This window comes from Zalophus californianus, chromosome 1 (genome assembly GCF_009762305.2).
Source record: "Zalophus californianus isolate mZalCal1 chromosome 1, mZalCal1.pri.v2, whole genome shotgun sequence".
Lineage (NCBI taxonomy): Eukaryota > Metazoa > Chordata > Mammalia > Carnivora > Otariidae > Zalophus > Zalophus californianus.
The window spans coordinates 15,747,244-15,767,830 of record NC_045595.1 but is presented as its reverse complement, the minus strand read 5'-3'; the positions used below and the strand labels follow the sequence as shown (position 1 = coordinate 15,767,830).

The 20,587-nt window shown below is 45.1% G+C and overlaps 1 protein-coding gene across 3 annotated transcripts; it reads left to right on the top strand.

Moving 5' to 3' along the window:
* The first annotated feature begins 7,897 nt into the window (after positions 1-7,897).
* Positions 7,898-20,321, top strand: LZTFL1 (leucine zipper transcription factor like 1). 3 transcript variants are annotated; one of them, XR_003518686.2, is made up of 11 exons: positions 7,898-8,054; positions 10,159-10,283; positions 12,128-12,346; positions 12,716-12,776; positions 13,944-14,015; positions 15,223-15,288; positions 15,375-15,452; positions 17,561-17,740; positions 18,490-18,593; positions 19,649-19,732; positions 19,829-20,321. XR_003518686.2 is itself a non-coding variant. In XM_027587607.2 (10 exons), exons 1-10 carry the CDS (start codon positions 8,052-8,054, stop codon positions 19,665-19,667), a joined length of 927 nt encoding a protein of 308 aa, XP_027443408.1. In that variant the 5' UTR covers positions 7,898-8,051; the 3' UTR covers positions 19,668-20,308. The 3 variants fall into 3 exon arrangements, 2 of the variants coding, with proteins under 2 accessions (XP_027443408.1, XP_027443409.1); XM_027587607.2 differs by having other exon boundaries at positions 19,649-20,308; XM_027587608.2 differs by having other exon boundaries at positions 12,152-12,346; positions 19,649-20,297.
* Positions 20,322-20,587: the final 266 nt, after the last annotated feature.

Genomic DNA, 20,587 nt, shown 5'->3' with positions numbered 1-20,587 from the left:
CCAGGGCCACAAGAACGGAATCCTAGTTAGCCTTGGACAGGAGTTCCTCCAAGAATCAGCGAGGCCAGGAGAAGAAGTACAGGGGTGTTCTAGAAGATAGGAGGAGAGCTTAGATTATCTGTGTGGCCCCTGTGATACTTGCCATACATCTAATAAGTTTGTCTTCTGTTTCTGGCAAAAGGCTGACAATAATAAACCATGACTGATAATCATTGTTCTCAAAGTAAGTCACACCAAAACTGAAATGCACCTTTCCCATAAAAGACATTACCCGTCAGGCAGTTAAAAAAAAAAAAAAAAAGACACTAATGCTTATAATATTCTCTATCATAGAATATTATAATATAATAAAGTAGGGTATATCTTTGTATCCAAAGATATATGCCAGCTTCCTGTTTAATTTTGCTATAAAATATCTAAATGGGACCTGCCCAGTGAACCTCATTCAAATCAGACAGGAATTTGACATTTCTCCTCAGAGAGGTCATGAACAAGGTTATGCAACAATCGATCCAGGGCAAGTAGAGTCCTCCCGTTGGCCCCACCCACCCCACCTCCATCGTGGGAGACCCTGGGACTGCTTGGCGGTGGCCATCTGGAAAGCTCACAAGCAGAGGGCTCCAACCAAAGTAAAAACATCTAAACATTAGCAGTAGCATTTGGAGCGAAGAATAAAAAGGAAAGAGCATGTTCCTTTGGATGGTCTCTATCTAGGGCCCTTGGTGACCTGAAATTTCCAACCTGAAATTGCTGAGAAAGGAAATAGGAATGAGGCCTGGCCCTTTGAAGGAAGGTGCCTTGGTTGTGGTGAGTGCTAAGACAATGGCAAATGTGGCAAAGGCCGTGTTTGTGCGGGCTGTGATTTTTATTGTCTCTTTAGATCATTGAATTATTAAAGGCCCACATAATCACAAAATCCAAATTACAGGTGTGTATCAAGCAGAGGTGAACCACCCCCTCCGCATCATTCTATCACCCTGCCCAGATCTGAGCATAAAGAGGGTATCACTTTACCTTTCTGAATTTGTCTGTGCCTTTGTAAGCAAGTGGGCTCCCCCCGTGACTACCCTTCTCCGGCTCGATTTTCTTCATTTCACTGTGTATTGTGGATCTCTCTCCATGCCAGTGGGTGTGGGTTCTTCCTCCTACTTTGTGACAGCCACAGAAAGTCCCACTTTCCTACAGCATCATTTATTTGGTCAATGGGCCAAAAGAGAAACATTCACACCTACCTCAAGATTGTTACCATGTTACTACTTCAAAACCACAGTAAACATCTCTACACACATCTTTGTGCTCTTGTTTTTTCTTAAATATGTAGAAGTGAAGGCAAATCACTGGGTCAAAGGGTGTGTGCATTTTCAGTTTTGATACTAAAAAAAAAAAAAAAGCCATACTACTTCATCCTCCTACCAAAGTTTTTTTTTTCCTCGTGCCCTACGCAATACTGAGTGTTAATAATCCTGAAGTAGTTCCTCACTTATCCATGAAGGAACTCACGTGGAACAGCAATGCAGAGACATCAGGGGGGCTTACCCTTCTAGAAAAGCAGGAGGGGAAATCATCTGTTGGGACTGAAGAGGGAGAGACGGAAGAATATTTGAGGACGAGGAAAACTTTAAGGGACAGAGCCCCTTGGGTGAAGAGGGACAGGAGTTGACCCAAAATGTCTAAGCAGCTGTATTTCCCAGAGGACATTGTTGGGGGGCGGGCAGCGCGGGGAGTCACTCTGTGACTAGATGAATTTCATGTTGGAATCCCTTGGGTTGGTGTTATTAACAGTGAGTCAACTGGTAAGAAACAGAAACTTCTCATGCTCGAGTGATGACATGGATCTTCAGAGCTGGGACCGAGAGAAGCAAGTCAAGGAGAAGGGATGACGGGGCAGAGGAAAGGATCACAGGGGGGTCAACCAGCCCCAGGACCTGGCAGAAGTTATCTGTACTCCCTAAGCCTCTCTTTTGTCCCCTCAAGTATGAGAGTAACCATAGTACTTATCTCATGAGGTTATTTTGTAACCATAGTACTTATCTCATGAGGTTATTTTGAGGGGTGAATGAAATATTGCATTTTTTTAAGATTTTATTTATTTATTTGACAGAGTCAAATAAGACTAGATTTTTTTTTTTCGACAAGACCAGATTTGGTCAGATAAGAACAACTGGGGACCTTTTATCTCTAATCTAATCATAAAGGTATCAAGCCTACGTGTTCGATGTTCAAAGGTAACCCGCACAGGTCTGTTTGTGGATGATTTTATTTTATTTCTTTTAAAGATTTTATTTATTTATTTGACAGAGTCAAATAAGACTAGATTTTTTTTCGACAAGACCAGATTTTGTCAGATAAGAACAACTGGGGACCTTTTATCTCTAATCTAATCATAAAGGTATCAAGCCTACGTGTTCGATGTTCAAAGGTACCCCCCACAGGTCTGTTTGTGGATGATTTTATTTTATTTCTTTTAAAGATTTTATTTATTTATTTGACAGAGAGAGACACAGCGAGAAAGGGAACACAAGCAGGGGGAGCGCGGGAGAGGGAGAAGCAGGCTCCCTGCCGAGCAGGGAGCCCGATGCAGGGCTCGATGCGGGGCTCGATCCCAGGACCCTGGGATCATGACCTGAGCCGAAGGCAGACGCTTAACGACTGAGCCACCCAGGCACACCTGCGGATGATTTTATAAAGCTGCCCCTACCCCCACGTTTCCTCCCCACCTGTACTTGAAAGGGACAAACCCCATCTTGCTCACCGTTCCCTTCCCCACAGTGTATTCCCCGGGTTTCCAGGAACAATCCCTGGAGATAAGGCCTGAGCTTGTAGATCTAACACAAACGGCTATGTACGTGTGAGGGTGTGGAATAAGGATTTGGGGCATATTCCCATATTTACAATCACTTTTTCTCGTACTTCACAAGAAGGCGTTGCCCACCACCGATCCCTAACGCTTTTAGACTTCACTTTTTGATGGGTTGGGTGTTTGTTTCCTTTGGGGTGTTTTAATATGTGGAGATAATCACTGAAACAGATCTAATCATTTGAGCCAAGAAATTGCTGTCTTAAAGGGAGTTGTAGTATTTTATGGTGAACCACTTCCTTGCCTGACCTCTTTTAATGCATGTGATAGTGATTTCACTGAGCGAATTTGTCAGCATCCGCCAATACCCTGCTGGTCACTGGAGCATTCTGAAACCAAGCCACTGAGGGAGTAAACAACAGAAAAACCGAAAGTAATCTCTTGCCCACCAGAGACCCACTCAGCTACCATAGTTCCTGTAAAGACTCTTTCAATCCTGGCTTCTTCCCTTCTTTAAAGTCTTGGCTACTTTCTCGGTTGTAACCAGGTAGGACCGGGGAAATCAGAGAGGACCCCGGGGGGTATTACACGCCAGAAGCCATACTCCAAAGACTCAAGAGAATCCCCCACAGTGATTTTCCCTGAACCATTCCCCACTAGTTCGGTGGTTCTCCAGCTTTCCTCTTTCCCACATCACCTTTAAGATTTTTGTCTTTTCTGTGTACCACCTGCACCATTTTTTTTTACTAAATCTCTTTCTCTGTTATTTGGTGCCCCCCCTTCCCCATCCAGACCTTAAACAAAGCCCTATAGAGGAGGGAAAGCTGGGGCCTCCTGAATCCCCTATATCTCTTCTCAGATTCTATCATAGCCACAGCAACTTGCACATACAAGGCGGGGGGGGGGGGGCGCTCTGTAAATAGTGGCAGATCGAGTGCATCTGCCGACACTACTAAAAAGAGCATAATGACCTTCCCATTCCTCCTTTTGCCACCCTAGTGTGGGTGGCAAACACCCTGAAATTGGTGGTGCCCGTGTTAGGACTGGTAACCTATGAACTCACAAGAGTCTCATTTCCAAATCATCTGAAGAGACAGAGTTGGTCTTCGTTTTATTTATCTTGAACTATGCTAAAAAGTATATAATAGTCTCCATTGTGTGCCTCCCATCTACTCCTTCCAAATTTACACACACACACATACACACTTCTAAAATGGTCACAGCAAAAAATTTTTTTAAAGTGTGAGACTAAGAAGTTTGCTATTAAGGTAGGGTGGAGCTGTTCTCCCCCACAGCTCGTACTGTTTGCCTTGGTAATCAACCCAGGCTAGTAAACAACCTGAAGCACAAGTTCAGCCTCTTCGTGAGCCAAATTCATCAGGTGAAGGCCAAAAATACATGTTCATATTTGCTGACACTATTTAGACAGCTTATGTAACAACAATCAACCCAGCTGGGTAGATGGGCTAACCGTGATTATTATAACCCCCTTGGTTCAGAAGATTTTAGATGAAAATGGAATTTTAAATTAAAACAACTACCTGATACAGCTTTGCAGAGCAACCTGAAAAATTCCCAAGCCACAAACATACTCACAAACGACATATTTGCATTATCTAACCACTCTTTTTGTCCCCCGGCCATTAATAACACTTAGTAAGTACAGATAGGAGTTTGCCTGCGGGAAAATACACTTAAGTTTCCTTCGAGATGCAAACTGATGAACAACTTCACCTAAATGTCATAAGAGTGGTTATGAAACTCACTCTCTGTCTTGCATCCACAGCACCCAGTAAAGTGACCTTCCCTCCATGTGAACTCAGGAATGTCCACTGTGGTAAGAAAGAGCCAGAGATGGTGAGGATCAACTATTGCGCTGGAGTATGCCTAGTCCATAGTAGGCACTAAGCAATGGCAACCATTATCAAATTCAACAAACACTCAACAGAAATGTGAGAGATGGCATGATAAAGTGGACATTTAACTGAGCTTGGAGGGGGTCATGTTGCAGGGGGTGGGTATTGAGACCCTGACGTATAGGCCTTGGGGAGGCAGAAATTCTGCCCAGATGCCACTGAGAGGCAGTGGTGAAGCTGGGCAGCCAAGCCAGTGCCTCTAGAACATCCTTCCATGCCTGAGACTGCTCCAGGTCACACGCAGGGGCACCCGGCCCGCTGTTCTTCTTGACCCTTGGGCTCAAGGTCCTTCCACGGGCAACTGCATGCATATCATCCCTTGATCATTTAAGAGAAGGATTCCTGACTGTGCCCCCAAGACTTTACCAAGCCTCAAGCAAACTGGAAATCTACCCCTTTGTCCCCTGCTTTTCAACCGCCACGGGACACTCTTAAGCTCCTCTAAACCAAAGGTAAGGTGCCGTACGTTCACAGAGGTGGGGTAAAACTGAAAGAGAAAGCCAGGGCACCTATATTTGGGTAGAATTAAATGGTTGAGAAACTCTCACCAGTGATCATGAGATTTGGATTCCAGACCTGACCCCGCTGCCTCTGTTACTGGGCAAGACCCTTTACTCTTCTGAGCTGCCATTCCACATCTGAAAATACTGTTTCCTCCTAGCTCTTAGTTTGTCTGAATTGAAACTTATCCATTTAGATTATTTCCATTGTACCGTATTGGCCGTTTAACTTAATAAACGTGTGTTCGTTGCTGTGCCTCTTTTTCTAAAGACATCATCCCTTCGTAAATTCCACAGGATGTATCTACTACCACTTTGTTCTAGCAATGGAAGTTTCGAGTTTATTTTTTGAAGCATTGAACTTGTGTCTTGGGACAACTCCTAAGCTTGGTACATAATGTGGTATATGGTTTATGTTGAATTAAATGAAGGTGGCAAGAAATGAAAAGAAAAACGAAATTCTTGAAACCAGAATATGATTTAATGTCCCCTGTACCGGAAGATTTCACACCTACTTTCTGGTTTTTCTCCTGAAAACATATTTGTATTAGTTTCATCACGGACTCCAACTTCAGATGCTTCGACCTAGCCCTCTGAGGACCTGGACACGTGGCCTCAGCTCTCAATCTCCCTATCCATAAATGAAGCGGGCAGAACCGGGACTGTGAAATCCTCTCTAGACTTTTAGGTCCCCATTGTGACCCATTTTAAGTTGCATTGTGTAGTGGCCAAAATCAACACAAACCCCAAAAGCATGATGTAAGTTGGCCTATCTATTCCTGAGTCAGGACCAACTCATGCCAAATAGCCTCTCCTGAATTTTAAGTCTCCCAGATTCTCAGGAATCTCCCCACTCTGTGCTCCTTCCTATTTCAGTGTCTACCATGCCAAGCTCACTTTTTAGCTTATTCATTCCCTCCTCAGTGCATCTGGCTCATGCCTCTGTCTTCTGAGCCTGCTGAAACGCCCAGTTAGTGGGCTTTCACCCACCCAGCCCCAAGCCCCTGGTACTTGCAATAATCTGTTTCATCCTGTACCTTTGCCTCTTCTAGGACAGTCTCCTTCCTTCCTCCCTCCCTCCCTTCTTGCTTTTCTCGATATAAAATTGACAGAGAAAATTCTAATATGTGTGCAACGTGATAATTGGATATGCATATACATTGTAAAAAGATTCCCCTCTTTGAGTTCATTAACACAGCCTTTCCCTCATCACCTCACATATTTACTTTTTTCATTTTTTTAAGAGAACACTTAAACTCTACCCCCAACAAATTTTAATCACCCAATACAGTGTTATCAACTACAGTCACGTTATACATGAGATCCTCGGAATTTACTCATTTTATAAATGAAAGTTTGTACCTTTTTGCCAGCATCTTATTTCCCCCACCTCCAAGCCCCTGGCAATCACTTGTCTATTCTGCTTCTACGAGTTTGACTTTTTTTTCCTAATTCCACATTTGAGTAATACCATGCAATATTTGTCTTTCTCTTGTGGCTTATTTCACTTATCAGACATAAGACCCTCTAAGTCCATCCATGTGGTCCCAAGTAGCAAAATCTTTTCATTTTTATGGTTGCATAATATTCCATAGTGTGTGTGTGTGTACATACACCACATCTCCTTTATCCATCCATCTATTGATGGGACACTTGGATTGCTTCTACATTTTTTTTTTTTTTGGATTGCTTCTACATTTTGACTGTTCTAAATAATGCTGCAGTAAACATAGGAATGCATATGTCTTTCTCAATTAGTGTTTTTGTTTTTTTTAGGTAAATACCCAGTAGCGGAATTACTGGCTCATATAGTTCTGTTTTTAACTTTTGAGTAACCTTCATACTGTTTTTCACTGTGGCTGTACCAATTTATGTTCCCATCAACAGTGCAGGACGGTTCTCTTCCTCCACATCTTCCCCAACACTTATTTCTGAGTCTAGCCCTTCTGACAGGTGTAAGGTGTTATCTCATTGTGGTTTGATTTGCATTTCCCTGATGATCTAGGACAGTGTTTCTTTAAGAGTGGTCCCCGATCGCTCCTGGTGTGTGATAAAAACCGCAGATTCCAAGCCCCCAAGCTAGACTTCCTGATTCAGAATTTCTGGAGGGGTGAGACCCCGGGCAGCATTTGTTCAGCAAGCTTCCCGGTGATTCCAGGCATAAGAGTTTGCAATTCACTGCTCTTTCACCAACTCTTTTTGCGTTTAATTTTTAAGGATAAAGCACGACTATAAGAGGGGAAAAAATGAGCGGGGCGGGGAGAGAGCCATTCATAGCTCTGTCCTGGCACCTGGCAGCGCTGGAGCTGCCGGCCTATCCTGGCCAAGCAGGCACCCCTGGAGAGAAGAGCAATCGGTCCGCGCCGCCCACGCCCAGGCCCCCTGAGACCACTGAAAAGTCGGTCTCCAAGCCACAGCCGGCGTCATCACCCAGCCCGGGAAGGGAGGGACAGGCCTTCCGAGCAACCCTGACTCCGATGCTCCAGAGCGCCTCTGAACTTGAGGGTCCAGGCGGCCTCTCCCCTCCCGTTACCATTGGCAACGGTGGCCTGCTCAAAAAGTCGGCGTGGCGTGGATGGGCGGGACTTCCGGCTCTGGAAGCAGTGCGCATGCGGCGGTCAGCCGGTCACAACGCACTTCCTGTCACGTGACCTTGATGACCAATAAAAGTGCGTCACTTCGGGTCACGTGCCTCCGTTCCCATTAGCAACCGGAGGCTTCTAAACAAGTTGCCGTCCCTCTGCATCTTCTGCGGCCCAACCACCCTCGGCGACCCCGGCTTGGCGGGGCTCCGCCTGGCCTCTCCCGCTCCTCTGGGCTGTGACTCCCGCCGCCGCCATGGTGAGTAGCCGGCCGGGAGCCACAGCGCGCGGAAGAGATGCCGAGCCGGGGCCGAGGGAGGGCGTGGCTGCAGCCGGGCTAAGCCCGCTCCTGGGCCTCCCGGCCGGCCCCCACAGTTCCGTTAACCTCGGCCGCAGCCCGTCCGGCGTAGTAGCAGCCTCTGTCCGCGGTGTCGCGACATTCCTCGTTCCCGCCTGGGTCGGCTGGCCCAAGTCACACCTTGAAGGTGGCTGGTGGAGGGAGCTGGAGGGAACGGCCGCCTGCAGAAGGCGCAGGGCAGGATTTTTCACTCTGTTCCTAAAACTCCCCAAGTTTTTGTTTTTTGTTTTTTCTTTTACACACACACCCTTTCGCAGCATGAAAAGTTATGTATTATAACGAGTTGCGGAGGGAGAACGTGATGGAATCCGGCTTTCGGATGTGAGAGCGACTTTTAAGAGTCCACACCATCCACTTTACAGCGCAGGAAACTTGGGTGATCCTTCATTTATTTTGACCTGTTCAGAAAAGACCAGCTGTCCCGTATGCTGAAACATATCCATTCACCTTTCCAGCGTATATAGAACGTCGGCTTAAATAGCAGCCCTACTTAGAAGAGTGCACAGTGTTCAGAAAAAGGGCTGAAACCAGAGTTTCGGGGCACCATTGAAATGGGCCGCTGAACTACATCAGCAGTGAAATGAATGTAACATTGTGGGTCAGCTGTACTCAAATGTAAAACAAAAAATGTAAAAATAAATAAAAGCTCCCAGGTGATCATAATAATAAAGAAAAGCTGCTGGTGAGCTTTACCAAAGCAGTTTGAGTAGGTATGGGTTTGAGGACTAGGGGATAGCATGCGGATAGCAAGGGTAGAAAGGGTGTGGAGAAATGCAAGGGTAGCTAGAGGGATTCTCAGGTTTGAGGGGTTTTTTTTGGGGGGGGTTAAGCATTAATAAGGTTTATGTATATAGTCTTCCCTATAGTCTGAAGGAGGAAGAAACCTGTAGAATGTTGAGAGGGGAGAATACTTGGTTAATCAAGTCCTCCAGGAATTTGAAAGAGAACCAATTAAGGCCTGATGAAGACATGACCTTCAAAAGGATGAACGCCTTGAAGTTCATTTGTCGGCACATGCTTTGTTGGCACATGTCTGTTCCTTGGGATGCACTGTGCTGGGGATGGGGGTACCTCAGGGAACCGGATGGGCAAGGTCCTTGCCTTTAGAGACATACGTCCCAAGGAAATCGAGACTGCAGAGAGAAGGTGTGTGGATGCAGAAAGGCCACTGCGAGTGACTTGGGAGCGGAAGGAGATCATGCCTGATGGTTGGCCCTTGGTGTTGGAGGCATCCCAACCCTGTGTGTCGATAGTGACAAGCCTGAAAAAGAGGCTTGGAAGTTCAACCTTAGTCTCCCATAGGAAGGCTATGATATATGATAGATCATTATTCTTAAAGATCATTCCTGACTCATTTAGTCCCTGCATTAGATGTTCAATTGTATGACGTCCTTTTCTTTTCAGCATACTATAAAATGATAAAGAACTTCATTGATCTCTAGCTCATAGTTGTCAAGCTCTCATCTGGTTTAAGATAAAGACCCAATTAATGACTATTTCAAAACCAAATTCATTTTTTAAAGCTGTATTAGCTAAGGTAAGGTTAAGTTGGTATAGTAGATATCCAAAAAAGCAGTGGCTTAAAGAATACAGAAGTATATTTCTCTCACTGAACAGCCATCTCACTACTCGTCTGAGGTCCGTAGGTCAGCGGTGTTCCACAAAATCAGTCAGGGATACGGGTCCCTTTCATCCTGCTGTCCACCCGACCCCGCCAGAGAAATAGGTGTGACAAAGACACGCCCACATCATAAGGCTCAGGCTTTGGAGATGGCCCATGTCTCTTCTGCTCACGTCCATTACTGAGCAGTAGTCATGTGGCCACACCAGGCTGCAGGAAGGGCTAGGAAGTATCATCTAGTTGGGCAGCCATTTACCCAGGAGGAAGGGAAGAACAGAATTTGGTGGACATCTAGCAATCGCTGCACCTGGATATCTTGTATATTTTCATCGTTGGTTCCTTCGTCACATCTTCAAGACTAACGATTGCGTCTCTCTCTTTTAGGCAGAGTTGGGCCTAAATGAGCACCATCAAAATGAAGTTATCAATTACATGCGTTTTGCTCGTTCAAAAAGAGGCCTGAGACTTAAAACTGTAGATTCCTGCTTCCAAGACCTCAAGGAGAGCAGGTATCAGAGGACTCTAAGGAAAGCCAGGGGGGAAACATGGATCCTTTCTGGGAGCCATAGTGGGGATGCTGTAGGAGAGGCCACACAAACCGTTGCTGGGATTATCATGATCAGTTATTCACTGAGAGTAGCTACACCATGCCTTGTGGATATGTGAAATTCAAGAAATTGGATTGTGGTGGGAGGAATCTATTACCAAACATACGCATATGATAATTATGAGATTGCAGAGTTTCAGAAGAGCCATCAGGAAGTAGTGAAATGCATGTAGGTTAAGGATGGGCTTGCTGTATTAAAGATCCCAGAACTTCAATTACCTGAGTTATTAATTAAAGGATTAGAGCCATAAGGCATGACAATTAGCAAGAAAACCCCTACATAGCTCATAGTGAAGAATTAGAAGGGGGAGAAACAGCAGAAAACCATGAAAAACCATAATGAGCAGAAATTGTTAGTAGATGATAACTAGTTTTGTTGAACCAGTCCTGGAATAAAGTCCGTAGAAAATGCATGCCTGATCTAGAGAAAAACAGGGGAACCAAGGAAAGAGAAGGACTAAGCAATAAAGAGACATCAGATGACTTGGGGGGTCAGCCTTTGGCACAGTTAAACGTCAGGTGAGGTGGAAATGCACAAGGCCTCCACATGAGCACCGAGTGCCATAAAGCCAGGCACGGCTCTCAGGAGCAGACACTGTCAGCTGTAGAGGGGAGGGGAGGGGCCGTCTTACTGTCAAAGTGCCCTGCACAGATACTTTCTCGGGATTCAGCTATTGTGCATGTTGCTGAGACTGCGGGAAATGATTGTGGGGCTGGGTCACTCCCCTGCGGGACCAGGGGCACGCCACCTCCACCCTCTGAACCTGCATTCCCATCTGTAAAGTGAGGGGGTTGAAGAAGATGGCTCTGAAGTTCCCTCCCGACCCAGACATTTTCTGTGGGAGAGTGGGTTTAATGCTATTGATGATGATGATGAGTGGTCAGTGCTCAGAGGAGCTTTATTTTTTTTTAATTCAATCAATTAACATATTGTAGTACTAGTTTCAGAGGTAGAGGTCAGTGATTCATCAGTTGCATATGACACCCAGTGCTCATTACATCTCGAGCCCTCCTTGATACCCATCACCCAGTTACCCCTTCCCCCCGCACCAGCAACCCTGTTTGTTTCCTACAGTTAAGAGTCTCTTATGGTTTGTCTCCGTCTCTGATTCCGTCTTGTTTTATTTTTTCCTCTCTTTCCCTATGATCCTCTGTTTTGTTTCTTAAATTCCACACATGAGTGAGATCATATGGTAATTGTCTTTGTCAGAGGAGCTTTAACTAAGATAAGTCAGTTTCTTTTTCATTTGGGCCTCAATGGTAAGAGAAGCAACATATAATGACCATTGATTTTCTTACAGTCATTTACTCTCATGTGAAGAGTTCATACAATTATTGAAATGCTAAACAAATAATAGAAAGAAAGGAGAAATAACACCTTCCAGGTGACTTTTGAAACAACTAAATGTGATAAGACTAATTTTAGTGGAGATTAAAGTAAAAAAAAAAAAAATTTAACAAAAACTAAAGAAAAAAAGTAAATGTTTGGGGGACTGTTTGTGAGCACATAACCTTGTGTTAGAGGATGTGCACACCCACTGTGTGATCATTTTAGTAGACCTCAAAAATTACCTAAGCTTAGAAAAAAATGAACTGAGCTTAAATTATTTTTAGTATGTTTTATTAAGAAAGAAGATAGTTCCCAGAGAGATTTTCACTATAACCCCTGAACCCTTCAGATGACGTGAATGTGGGTTTCTGAGTATTGTTGTATTTTGTAAATGGTTTGGGTTGTTTCTCCCGAAGGCTGGGCCTGTGGTTGTTTTTCAGGCTGGTGGAGGAGACCTTTACCGTAGACGAGGTGTCCGAGGTCCTGAGCGGGCTGCAGGCTGTGGTCTACAGCGAGGTAGAGTCTGAGCTCATCAACACAGCACACACCAACGTGTTGCTTCTGCGGCAGCTTTTCTCACAGGCTGAGAAGTGGTACCTCAAGCTACAGACCGATATCTCTGAACTTGAAAACAGGTACTCAACGTTCGTACCTGCAGTTAGGACAAGAGAGGCCCAGGCATGATCTCAAAAGTTAGCGAATGCCTTTGCCACTTGTTTTCTTAAGACTGGGGGGTGAGAAAGTCTGGGGAGAGCTGCAGCAACGCGTCTGGTCACCGAGTGATCTCTTAGGTGCAGGATACTGGAATATTCCAATTTGGTCCATGTCGTTTGGGTTCCGGGCCATTAGTAACTAAGTATCATTTTGGATATGGTGACGTTTCCTTCATGGTGCTCTGTCCTCCCTGCCATGTTGTAGTAGATCGGTACCAGTGGTTGTATTCTGTGGGTGTGGTCCAGATCTAAAACGAACATTTTTTTTTCATATTTGTTTTTATCTTCAAGAGAATTATTAGAACAAGTTGCAGAATTTGAAAAAGCAGAATTTACATCTTCAAATAAGAAGGTAATTTTTAGTCATTCTAAGTCCATATCTTAATAGCCAGTGTTTAAAATCCTCAAGTTGCCCAGAGCATTCAGAGGTTAAAGTGAAAACCATCAAGGAAGAGCATTCAATTCAAGAGCAGACTTCAAAGATTGCCTCATATTTTCAGGCAAAAAAAGAAACACTTTAGAAGGAACCATGAAAAATTGCTTCTGTCTCCTTTCGCTCACTCGTACGTTCTCTCTCTCTCTCTCTCTCTCTCTCTCCCTCTCTCTCTCTCTCTCTCTCTCTCTCTCACACACACACACACACACACACACACAGAATCCCCGAAGTCCATCCCACTCCCTGCCATATAAACTCTTCACCCAGATAATGCTCAGCACGGCTATCCACCCTGGCCCTGTCTCTCCTGCTGCATGACCTTGAGCGGGTTGCCTGAGACAGCCGAGCCTTGTTTGCCTCATCTGTCAAATGGAGACAGTCCTCGCAGTGACTAGTGACCTGCTTCTCTTTTCGATCATTCTCTTCATTTGCAGTGACCACGTAATACGGCATCGTGCAGATGCACCGCAAATGCTCCCTGGTGTCCGGGCAAGAAAAATGGTGCTGAGAGTTCACGAACATACACATACAAAACAGTTTCCCAGTTATTCCTTTGGAACGTGTTTCTGGCTGAGACATTTCCGAGTCAGAGGGCATGCATTCCCCTGTTTTTAACGCATATTGCCAAACTGCCAGAATATTTGCGCCAAGTTACTCCTCGCCTGCGGTGTAGCCACACTAGGACCATTTTCCCTGACTTGGGTTCGTGCGGAAGTCTCTTTCAACCCCCACATGTTAAAATTCCTGTCCCTAGAGGCCAGCATCTGTATCTGCTCTGGCTTCGAGCACCTTCCCTCCTGCCTTTCCTCCCTCCTGTCCCTTCCATCTGAATTTATTTAAAAGGATATGGGGAGGATGGGTTCACTTGCGTCTCTAATCTGTTTGGGGCACCGCGGGCCAGGCACCGTCCTCGTCACTGGGGCATATCAGAGAACCAAACCTACAAAAACCCCCACCCCATGGAGCTGGCATCCCCGTGGATATGATTTTAAAATGTTTTCCACTTAGAAAGTGCAGGTGTTGAGTGATTACATGTGGTTTCTTCTGCGGTGATTTTGGTTTGGTTTCTTTCTTTTGTGTCAGCCCATCATAGATACCATGAAGCCAAAACTTGCTCCACTTAACGAAGGTGGAACCACGGAACTCCTGAACAAGGTAATGTCCTTGTTGCGAGAAAGGCAGACCCTCTGACTCAGCCCTCTCTTGGTCTGCACAGCTGGAGGGCGGAAAACCTGAGGTAGGAGGCAGCGGATTCGGGCTTTGGTCCACTGAGGGTAATTAGTCCGTTGTAGTTGGTCTACTTCATGGTTCCCATGGGCCAGAAGAGGGCACTCACCTTCCAGAAAGTCTGAAGCAACTCTTAACTGCATCTTTTCATGGTGACGTGAAGGGTATGGCGTTTTGGACAGTGTTTACTGATGGACATTTGAAGTTCATGATCCACAATAGCAATGATGGGGTTTTTTATTAGGAGGTTTATAAAAATTAACTACCAATATACAAATATTTTTCACGACTCCTGTATTCTCAACATTGTGCTAGATGTTATTAGATAAAAAGCAATGTAATACTTAGTCTTTTGTCCTCAAAAACCTTATAGTCTCATTGAGAGGGGAGAATTAATCTTCTGGAAATGGGGGAATGCTAATCTGTGGGTGCCCAGGGTGGCCGAGAAAACACAGTTCCACCTGGGTGTGAGCAGTTGAGGACAGACTTTGGGGGAAGGTGGTCCCTGAGCTGGGCTGAAGGCTAAAGACAGATGAAGTTGTCGGAGGGAAGAAAGGGGGCATGGCAGACAGGGCAATGGCGTGGGCAGCAGTGAAAGGCAGAAGGAAGCCTGCGCGGTCTGGCACGGAGTGCTGTGCTCTCTGACCGGGCTGATGTGCGTGTCGGAGCGCAGGCAGGCAGAAGACTGGGCTCACAGCTGACTCTCATGATGGAGCTGCTTGAAGCAAAGGCCTGTGTCTTCAGCTCAGACAGAAGCATTTAGAGGCTTGGGCATACAGCATGGCACTGAGAAGAGACCATGTTTTAGGATAAGTACCGGTGGTGTGCTGTGTCAGCCGGGAAAAGACCCAAAAGTGGCAGGGCCAGCTAGGTGGGAGGTGGCAGAGAAGGGCTGAGGACAGAGACCTGAAGGGAGCCTGAGAGACTGGGCGAGGGCTTAGAGCCACAGGTGACTCACAGATGTGGAGGCCGGTGGGCTGGGCGGGACAGGGATAGCACCAGCAGCCAGGGCACGTAGATATTCACGCTGTTCTAGAATTTAAGTTTAATTTTACAATTAAATTTTTAAGGGCAACACTTTTAAATATGAAAAATATCGTAGCTAAAATAATAAACCTTGAATTTACTCACAAAGGAAATTTCCAGACTTCAAGAAGAGAACGAGAAATTGAAGTCAAGGCTGAAGACCATTGAAATGCAGGTAACTGAGAAATACTTTGACAAAATTATTGAAAGCGTTGCCTGCAGACTGAATACTGAATGTGTTTTGTTTAAATCTGCTTACAGGCAACCCAGGCATTAGATGAGAAGTCAAAGCTAGAAAGAGCACTGCAGGATTTACAGCTCAACCAAGGAAATCAAAAGGTGAGAGAAGTTTTGAATATAGTCGGTAATACTGTAATAATTTTGTGACCATGGGTAACTGCAGTTATCACGGGGATCCCTTTGTATGGCCCAGAAATACTGAATCACTGTGATGGACACCTGAAAATGACAGGGCATTGCATGTTAATTATACTTCAATTTTTTAAAAAAGGCAGACTAAGTCTCAGCTGTCTTTTTCCCTTTTTCAAATAGAATAAAGATACAAACCCCAACACTAAAGTGTTGGGGCGCCTGGGTGGTTCAGTTGGTTGGGCGTCTGACTCTTGATCTCGCTCAGGTCCTGACCTCAGGGTCTTGAGTTCGAACCCTGCACTGGGCTCCGTGCTGGGCTCCACAAGGGCATGGAACTACTTTAAGAAGTCGTCTTAGTTACTGTTCGTTATCACCCACTCCTGTCACTCCTGAGAGGGAGGCCACTGTTGTCCTGCCTCAGGACACCCCTGTCCAGGAAAGGCCGGAGTGGGGGACATCGCTGGGGCAGGTACGCAGCTCACAGGCTTCCCATGCCTCCAGAGCCCACTAGCACACAGATACTCTGAAGTTTATGTGTTTTTAAGTTCTTCCCCCTTTTACTTTGACATTCCCATTACAGTGGGGGAAAGGAAGTGAAGAAAGGAGGAATTTTTAGTTCATTGGATGTGTATTTGGTTTTATTATACAGAACTTGTTATTAGTTAAGTCGGCCTTTGGTGAGTATGACAAGATAGAATGAGTCTACGGGGTCTGCCTCCTCACATCCACCTGCGTCTGGTGGTACTCGGGACGATGTGCTGAAATGCCTGGCTCTCCAGGCCTGAGTGGACCACCGAGTACCGCTCCCACTGTGGGAAGTTCTCACGTGCTCAGTTCTGTGTCCTGGGGCCTTCCCATCGGCGCCAGGTGCCGGAACAGACTTCCTGTCAGCCGGTCCATGTGAGCAGATTTGCAGGGCGGCCCTAGCTTTTCTCATGTCTGCTAAACAGTCCCCAGACTTACGTCGTTAGACTTCTATTGTTACACTTTTTTTTTAAGATTTTATTTGTTTATTTGACAGAGAGAGACACAGCGAGAGAGGGAACACAAGCAGGGGGAGTGGGAGAGGGAGAAGCCGGCTTCCCGTGGAGCAGGGAGCCCGATGCAGGACTCAATCCCAGGACCCTGGGATCATGACCTGAGCCAAAGGCAGACGCTTAATGACTGAGTCACTCAGGCGCCCCTGATGAATTTGTTTTAAAAGCCATTTTGGACTTTGTTCCAATTTTACTTTTCAGATTTTGGCAAAAGCAAAAGGTGTACATGCTTTCACTAGCTGCAATGAAGTAAAATCTTTTCAAAAGACTAGATTTCAAAAATGAGTGAGGAATTTTGTCGGTAGTACTGCTTTATCTTTATATTTAGCAAATATATAGACCATTTTCCTGTTTAGTAATACAACTTTTTTCTATTAAAAACGTATCCAGTCAAAAACAAGATCCAGCTGCTTCTATAATGCCAACAGTGTGCAAACGTGCATATGGCATTTATACAAAAAAAAAAACACCTTAAAATCTTATAAATTTAGCAAGCCGTATAATCAGTAAGCATTGATTAGGCTCTCATATCTTAATGCAAATAATGATTAAGACATATGTCTATTAAATTTTTGATATAAACTCTGTTAAGTTTATTATTTTTCTGTCTGTATCATTCAAAAGTCTTCACCAGGATTTTTTTTTTTAACCTGACTTTTCAAGAACGGAACTTGTTTGCCATCCCTACCCAGGGACACACAACCTTGTCAGATTTAGGATCTCACCTCTCTCCTGTTCCTCTTTGGAATTCCAGCAATTCATAAATGATATTTTACCTATCTGGAGATGAGTGACTACTGAGCGTTGCTGTGTGCAGGACACGGGGCACGGGGGCTGAGGGTGAGCTGCGCGTGCTGGCGACCCTCTAGGAGCAGGAGCTTACCCAGGCTGGCGGGGCGGGGGGGGGGGGTGTGCAGCGGAGGCGACGTGCGCATGCACAACATTTGCTTTCATGTCATGATGCTGAATCACTGTTGTAAAACAGTCACCAGTTAGGATGTCAACATGAAATTATATCAGTGCATGTATCTTTCATAGGATTTTATAAAAGCCCAAGACTTGAATCAAGACTTGGAAAACACGGTTGCTGCTTTGAAGAGTGAGTTTCAGAAGACACTTAATGACAAGACAGAAAACCAGAAGTCCCTGGAAGAGAATCTGGCGACAGCCAAGCATGACCTACTCAGGGTTCAGGAGCAGCTGAGCATGGCTGAAAAGGTCAGATTTGTCTGTGTGTGTCTACCTAGCTGAGGAACAAGGGTCACTGAGGGACACATTGGGGGCCAGCCGCAGATTTTCCTTATTTTTTCTCAGTGTATTGGCCAATACATGTTAGAAATTTATCATTTCTGGGCATTGAGATCCTTCTGTCTTTGGCACTAAGATATCTATGGTAACAAAAAATCGCCACTCCTTCCTATGGAATGGTCAAAGACTCCTCCATGGATAGCTTCCGTGAGCTGCCCTGCACCCCCATGTCGCCCATCCCTCCCACAGCCCGGCACAGGGATGGGTGGCTTCTCTTTAAAGGATTCTATCCCTTGTTCTTAATTTCTATGAAATATGTAGAGAACCATGTTCTTCAGTTTAGGGATTAGACTCTTAAGCATACGGGAGCTAAAATGTAACTGAACAAAAAAATCCTCCTCCTAGAATGCTGGTACCACTTTGGGATGTGGGGGAAAGTCATGCTTATTTCACCTGAGAATTAGTTTACTGTTTCAAACAGATTTCTCATTGTACTTAGTTACATGCTGACAGTGCTCCTGTTTTATGGACTTCTCCTTTGAAGGAATGTATTTTTAAAATCTGCATAGCCTTAATTTTATATAAGTAAATTTTAAAAAGAAATTGGAAAATAATATAAATGGAGTATTAGTAAAATTAGAACAAAAATATACATGTTTATGAGATGTGTTACTTCTTCACTGTTTCGTAGTAATGTGCTGACATTTTTCACTGTGCAGGAATTAGAGAAGAAATTCCAACAAACAGCAGCTTATCGAAACATGAAAGAGATTCTCACCAGGAAGAATGACCAAATCAAAGACCTGAGGAGAAGACTGGCCAAGTAAGCCTTGCTGATCCCGTGCGGCTCTTGGATTTGTCTCACCGCCGATTGATGTGTGTTCTTCACTGAATCTCAGTTTGTGTCCAAAGAGGTCAGGCCAGGGGGTGCTTGCTGTCATTTAGTCCAGAAGGCTGCATCTGAGGAGAGCAGAGGGGCTTTGGCCAGGTCTCGTCCGTACTGCCCACAAGGGCTTCAGCCAGGACTTTAGAGAGAGAGAGAGAGAGAGAGAGAGAGAGAGAGACCGACCCCCCCACACACACACACACAGCTACACTAGACTACCCTTGGCAACGGATTCCTTTAAGCAGGGTAGCAGAAAGGAAACCCGGCAAGCTAACAGGGCACCCTTGGGCATTTCTCCTCAGGAGTGTCCTTAGGGGCCTAAGACCCGGTCATCCTGTGCCCTCCCTGCAGGTGGGCGCCATTGGAGGACCAGGTCTCCAACCGCGTGCTGCCCTGGGAGGAGCAGGGACGGTGTGTTACGGGAACTCAGTGTACAGCGCGGGGAGCCTGCGACGGGCCCAGCAGTAGTCACGGCTCAGCCCCCAGTCCTCGCGGCCCACGTGGGCTCTGCTCCTCAGGCTCATTTATGTCCTCCGCAGTTTGATCTGGAAACTCAGCTGCCATTTTACTTTTATCAGGGCTCCAGGGGAACAGAGCGAGGAAGTAAATCCCAGATCCAGTTCATCTGTAGTGAGGGGGCTTTATTAACCTTGTCCTCACGTGGTCCCGTCAGCACTTTGTGTCCATATGACAACTCGGATAATTACAGAGTTTCTGCTGTCCTAAGCTGTCATGGGTCTGAATGCCAGATCCAGAGAGTTGGGGTCCAAAGGTGTCCTCACGCTTCGCTGGTCCTTTGTCCTTTGTCCCCCTGTTGGGGGGAGCCCCCTCATAGTGCCGTGGCTGTCTTTGACTTCCGCCCCAGTACTGATTCTACGTTACTGGGATAGTCACTGGAGAGCTTGCAGGTAAACTCACTGGGTAACGACGATAGCAACAAAAAGTATCATGATGTTATTTGTGGTCTTAACAGAATTTTTATCTCTTTCCAGGTACGAACCTGAAGACTAAAACCCGAAGAAGATTTCTTCTGGAAGTTGCCACCATGTGAAAGTACAAGCTGTTTCGCACCTCAGGCATGTATTTTGAAGCAGTCTGTTACATTCCCTCTCTTTATTTTTCTAATCTATAGGCTTTGCTTCTAATATTTAGAATGAGACTTCCCGTTTCAGTTACCTAATTGAGAAGAGGGGAACCTACTGACCGACTCTGGCCAGTTGTCCCAGACTCCTCTGAGCGCACCTGAGTCTTAGTTCCGATGCGGTGAGAATTCTTTATCAGTAAAGAAGAGACGTTTAGAGCGGGAAGAAGAGTCTTAGCCTTTTGCATTAGCATAAAGAGTGTACTGTTTCAATAAATGTTAAAGCTAGCATCGTCTGTTCTCGTGCATTCCCCGGGGTAAAAATAAAAACAGAGTTACTAAAGATAGTTATTACAAATAAACCTTATTTTTCAAAATCAAATTCATTTTCTCTATTTCATTATAAAATAGGAATGCATTGAAAATGTGCCCGCCAACTTTTATAGGTAGCATTTTTATCAATTATAAGGAAAATTAATAGAAACACGAGGATTCGATTAACTTCCGTCTCGAGCTAAATGCTGTAATTACCAGAGGACGTGCAGACATTTTTTGCAGCCCAACTTACCATGAATCTGGATCACTGATGGAGAAGTCAGACCCATCCTGTACTTCTACAGTTGGGCAAGTATCCAGACCCAGAATAAATAGAATCTTTGTACTTCAGTTTTCCAGAATATTCTCTTAAATTATACTTTTAAAATGACTTATATTCAACATAAAATCAGTTACCAGACCTAAGATTCAACTTTGATCATAGTTTATTTGTATGCATCTACAGTAACTGCATTTTCAAGGGGTTCTGATTATATTTCCATTGGTTCTGCTTTTTTCTTGAGTGATTTTTGGA

Bases quoted from the DNA above. Each gene is read 5' to 3' on its own strand.
- LZTFL1 (XM_027587607.2), top strand. The intron at 15,453-17,560 runs GTGAGAGAAGTT...TATCTTTCATAG, and splicing joins TCAACCAAGGAAATCAAAAG to GATTTTATAAAAGCCCAAGA. The intron at 17,741-18,489 runs GTCAGATTTGTC...TTCACTGTGCAG, and splicing joins AGCTGAGCATGGCTGAAAAG to GAATTAGAGAAGAAATTCCA.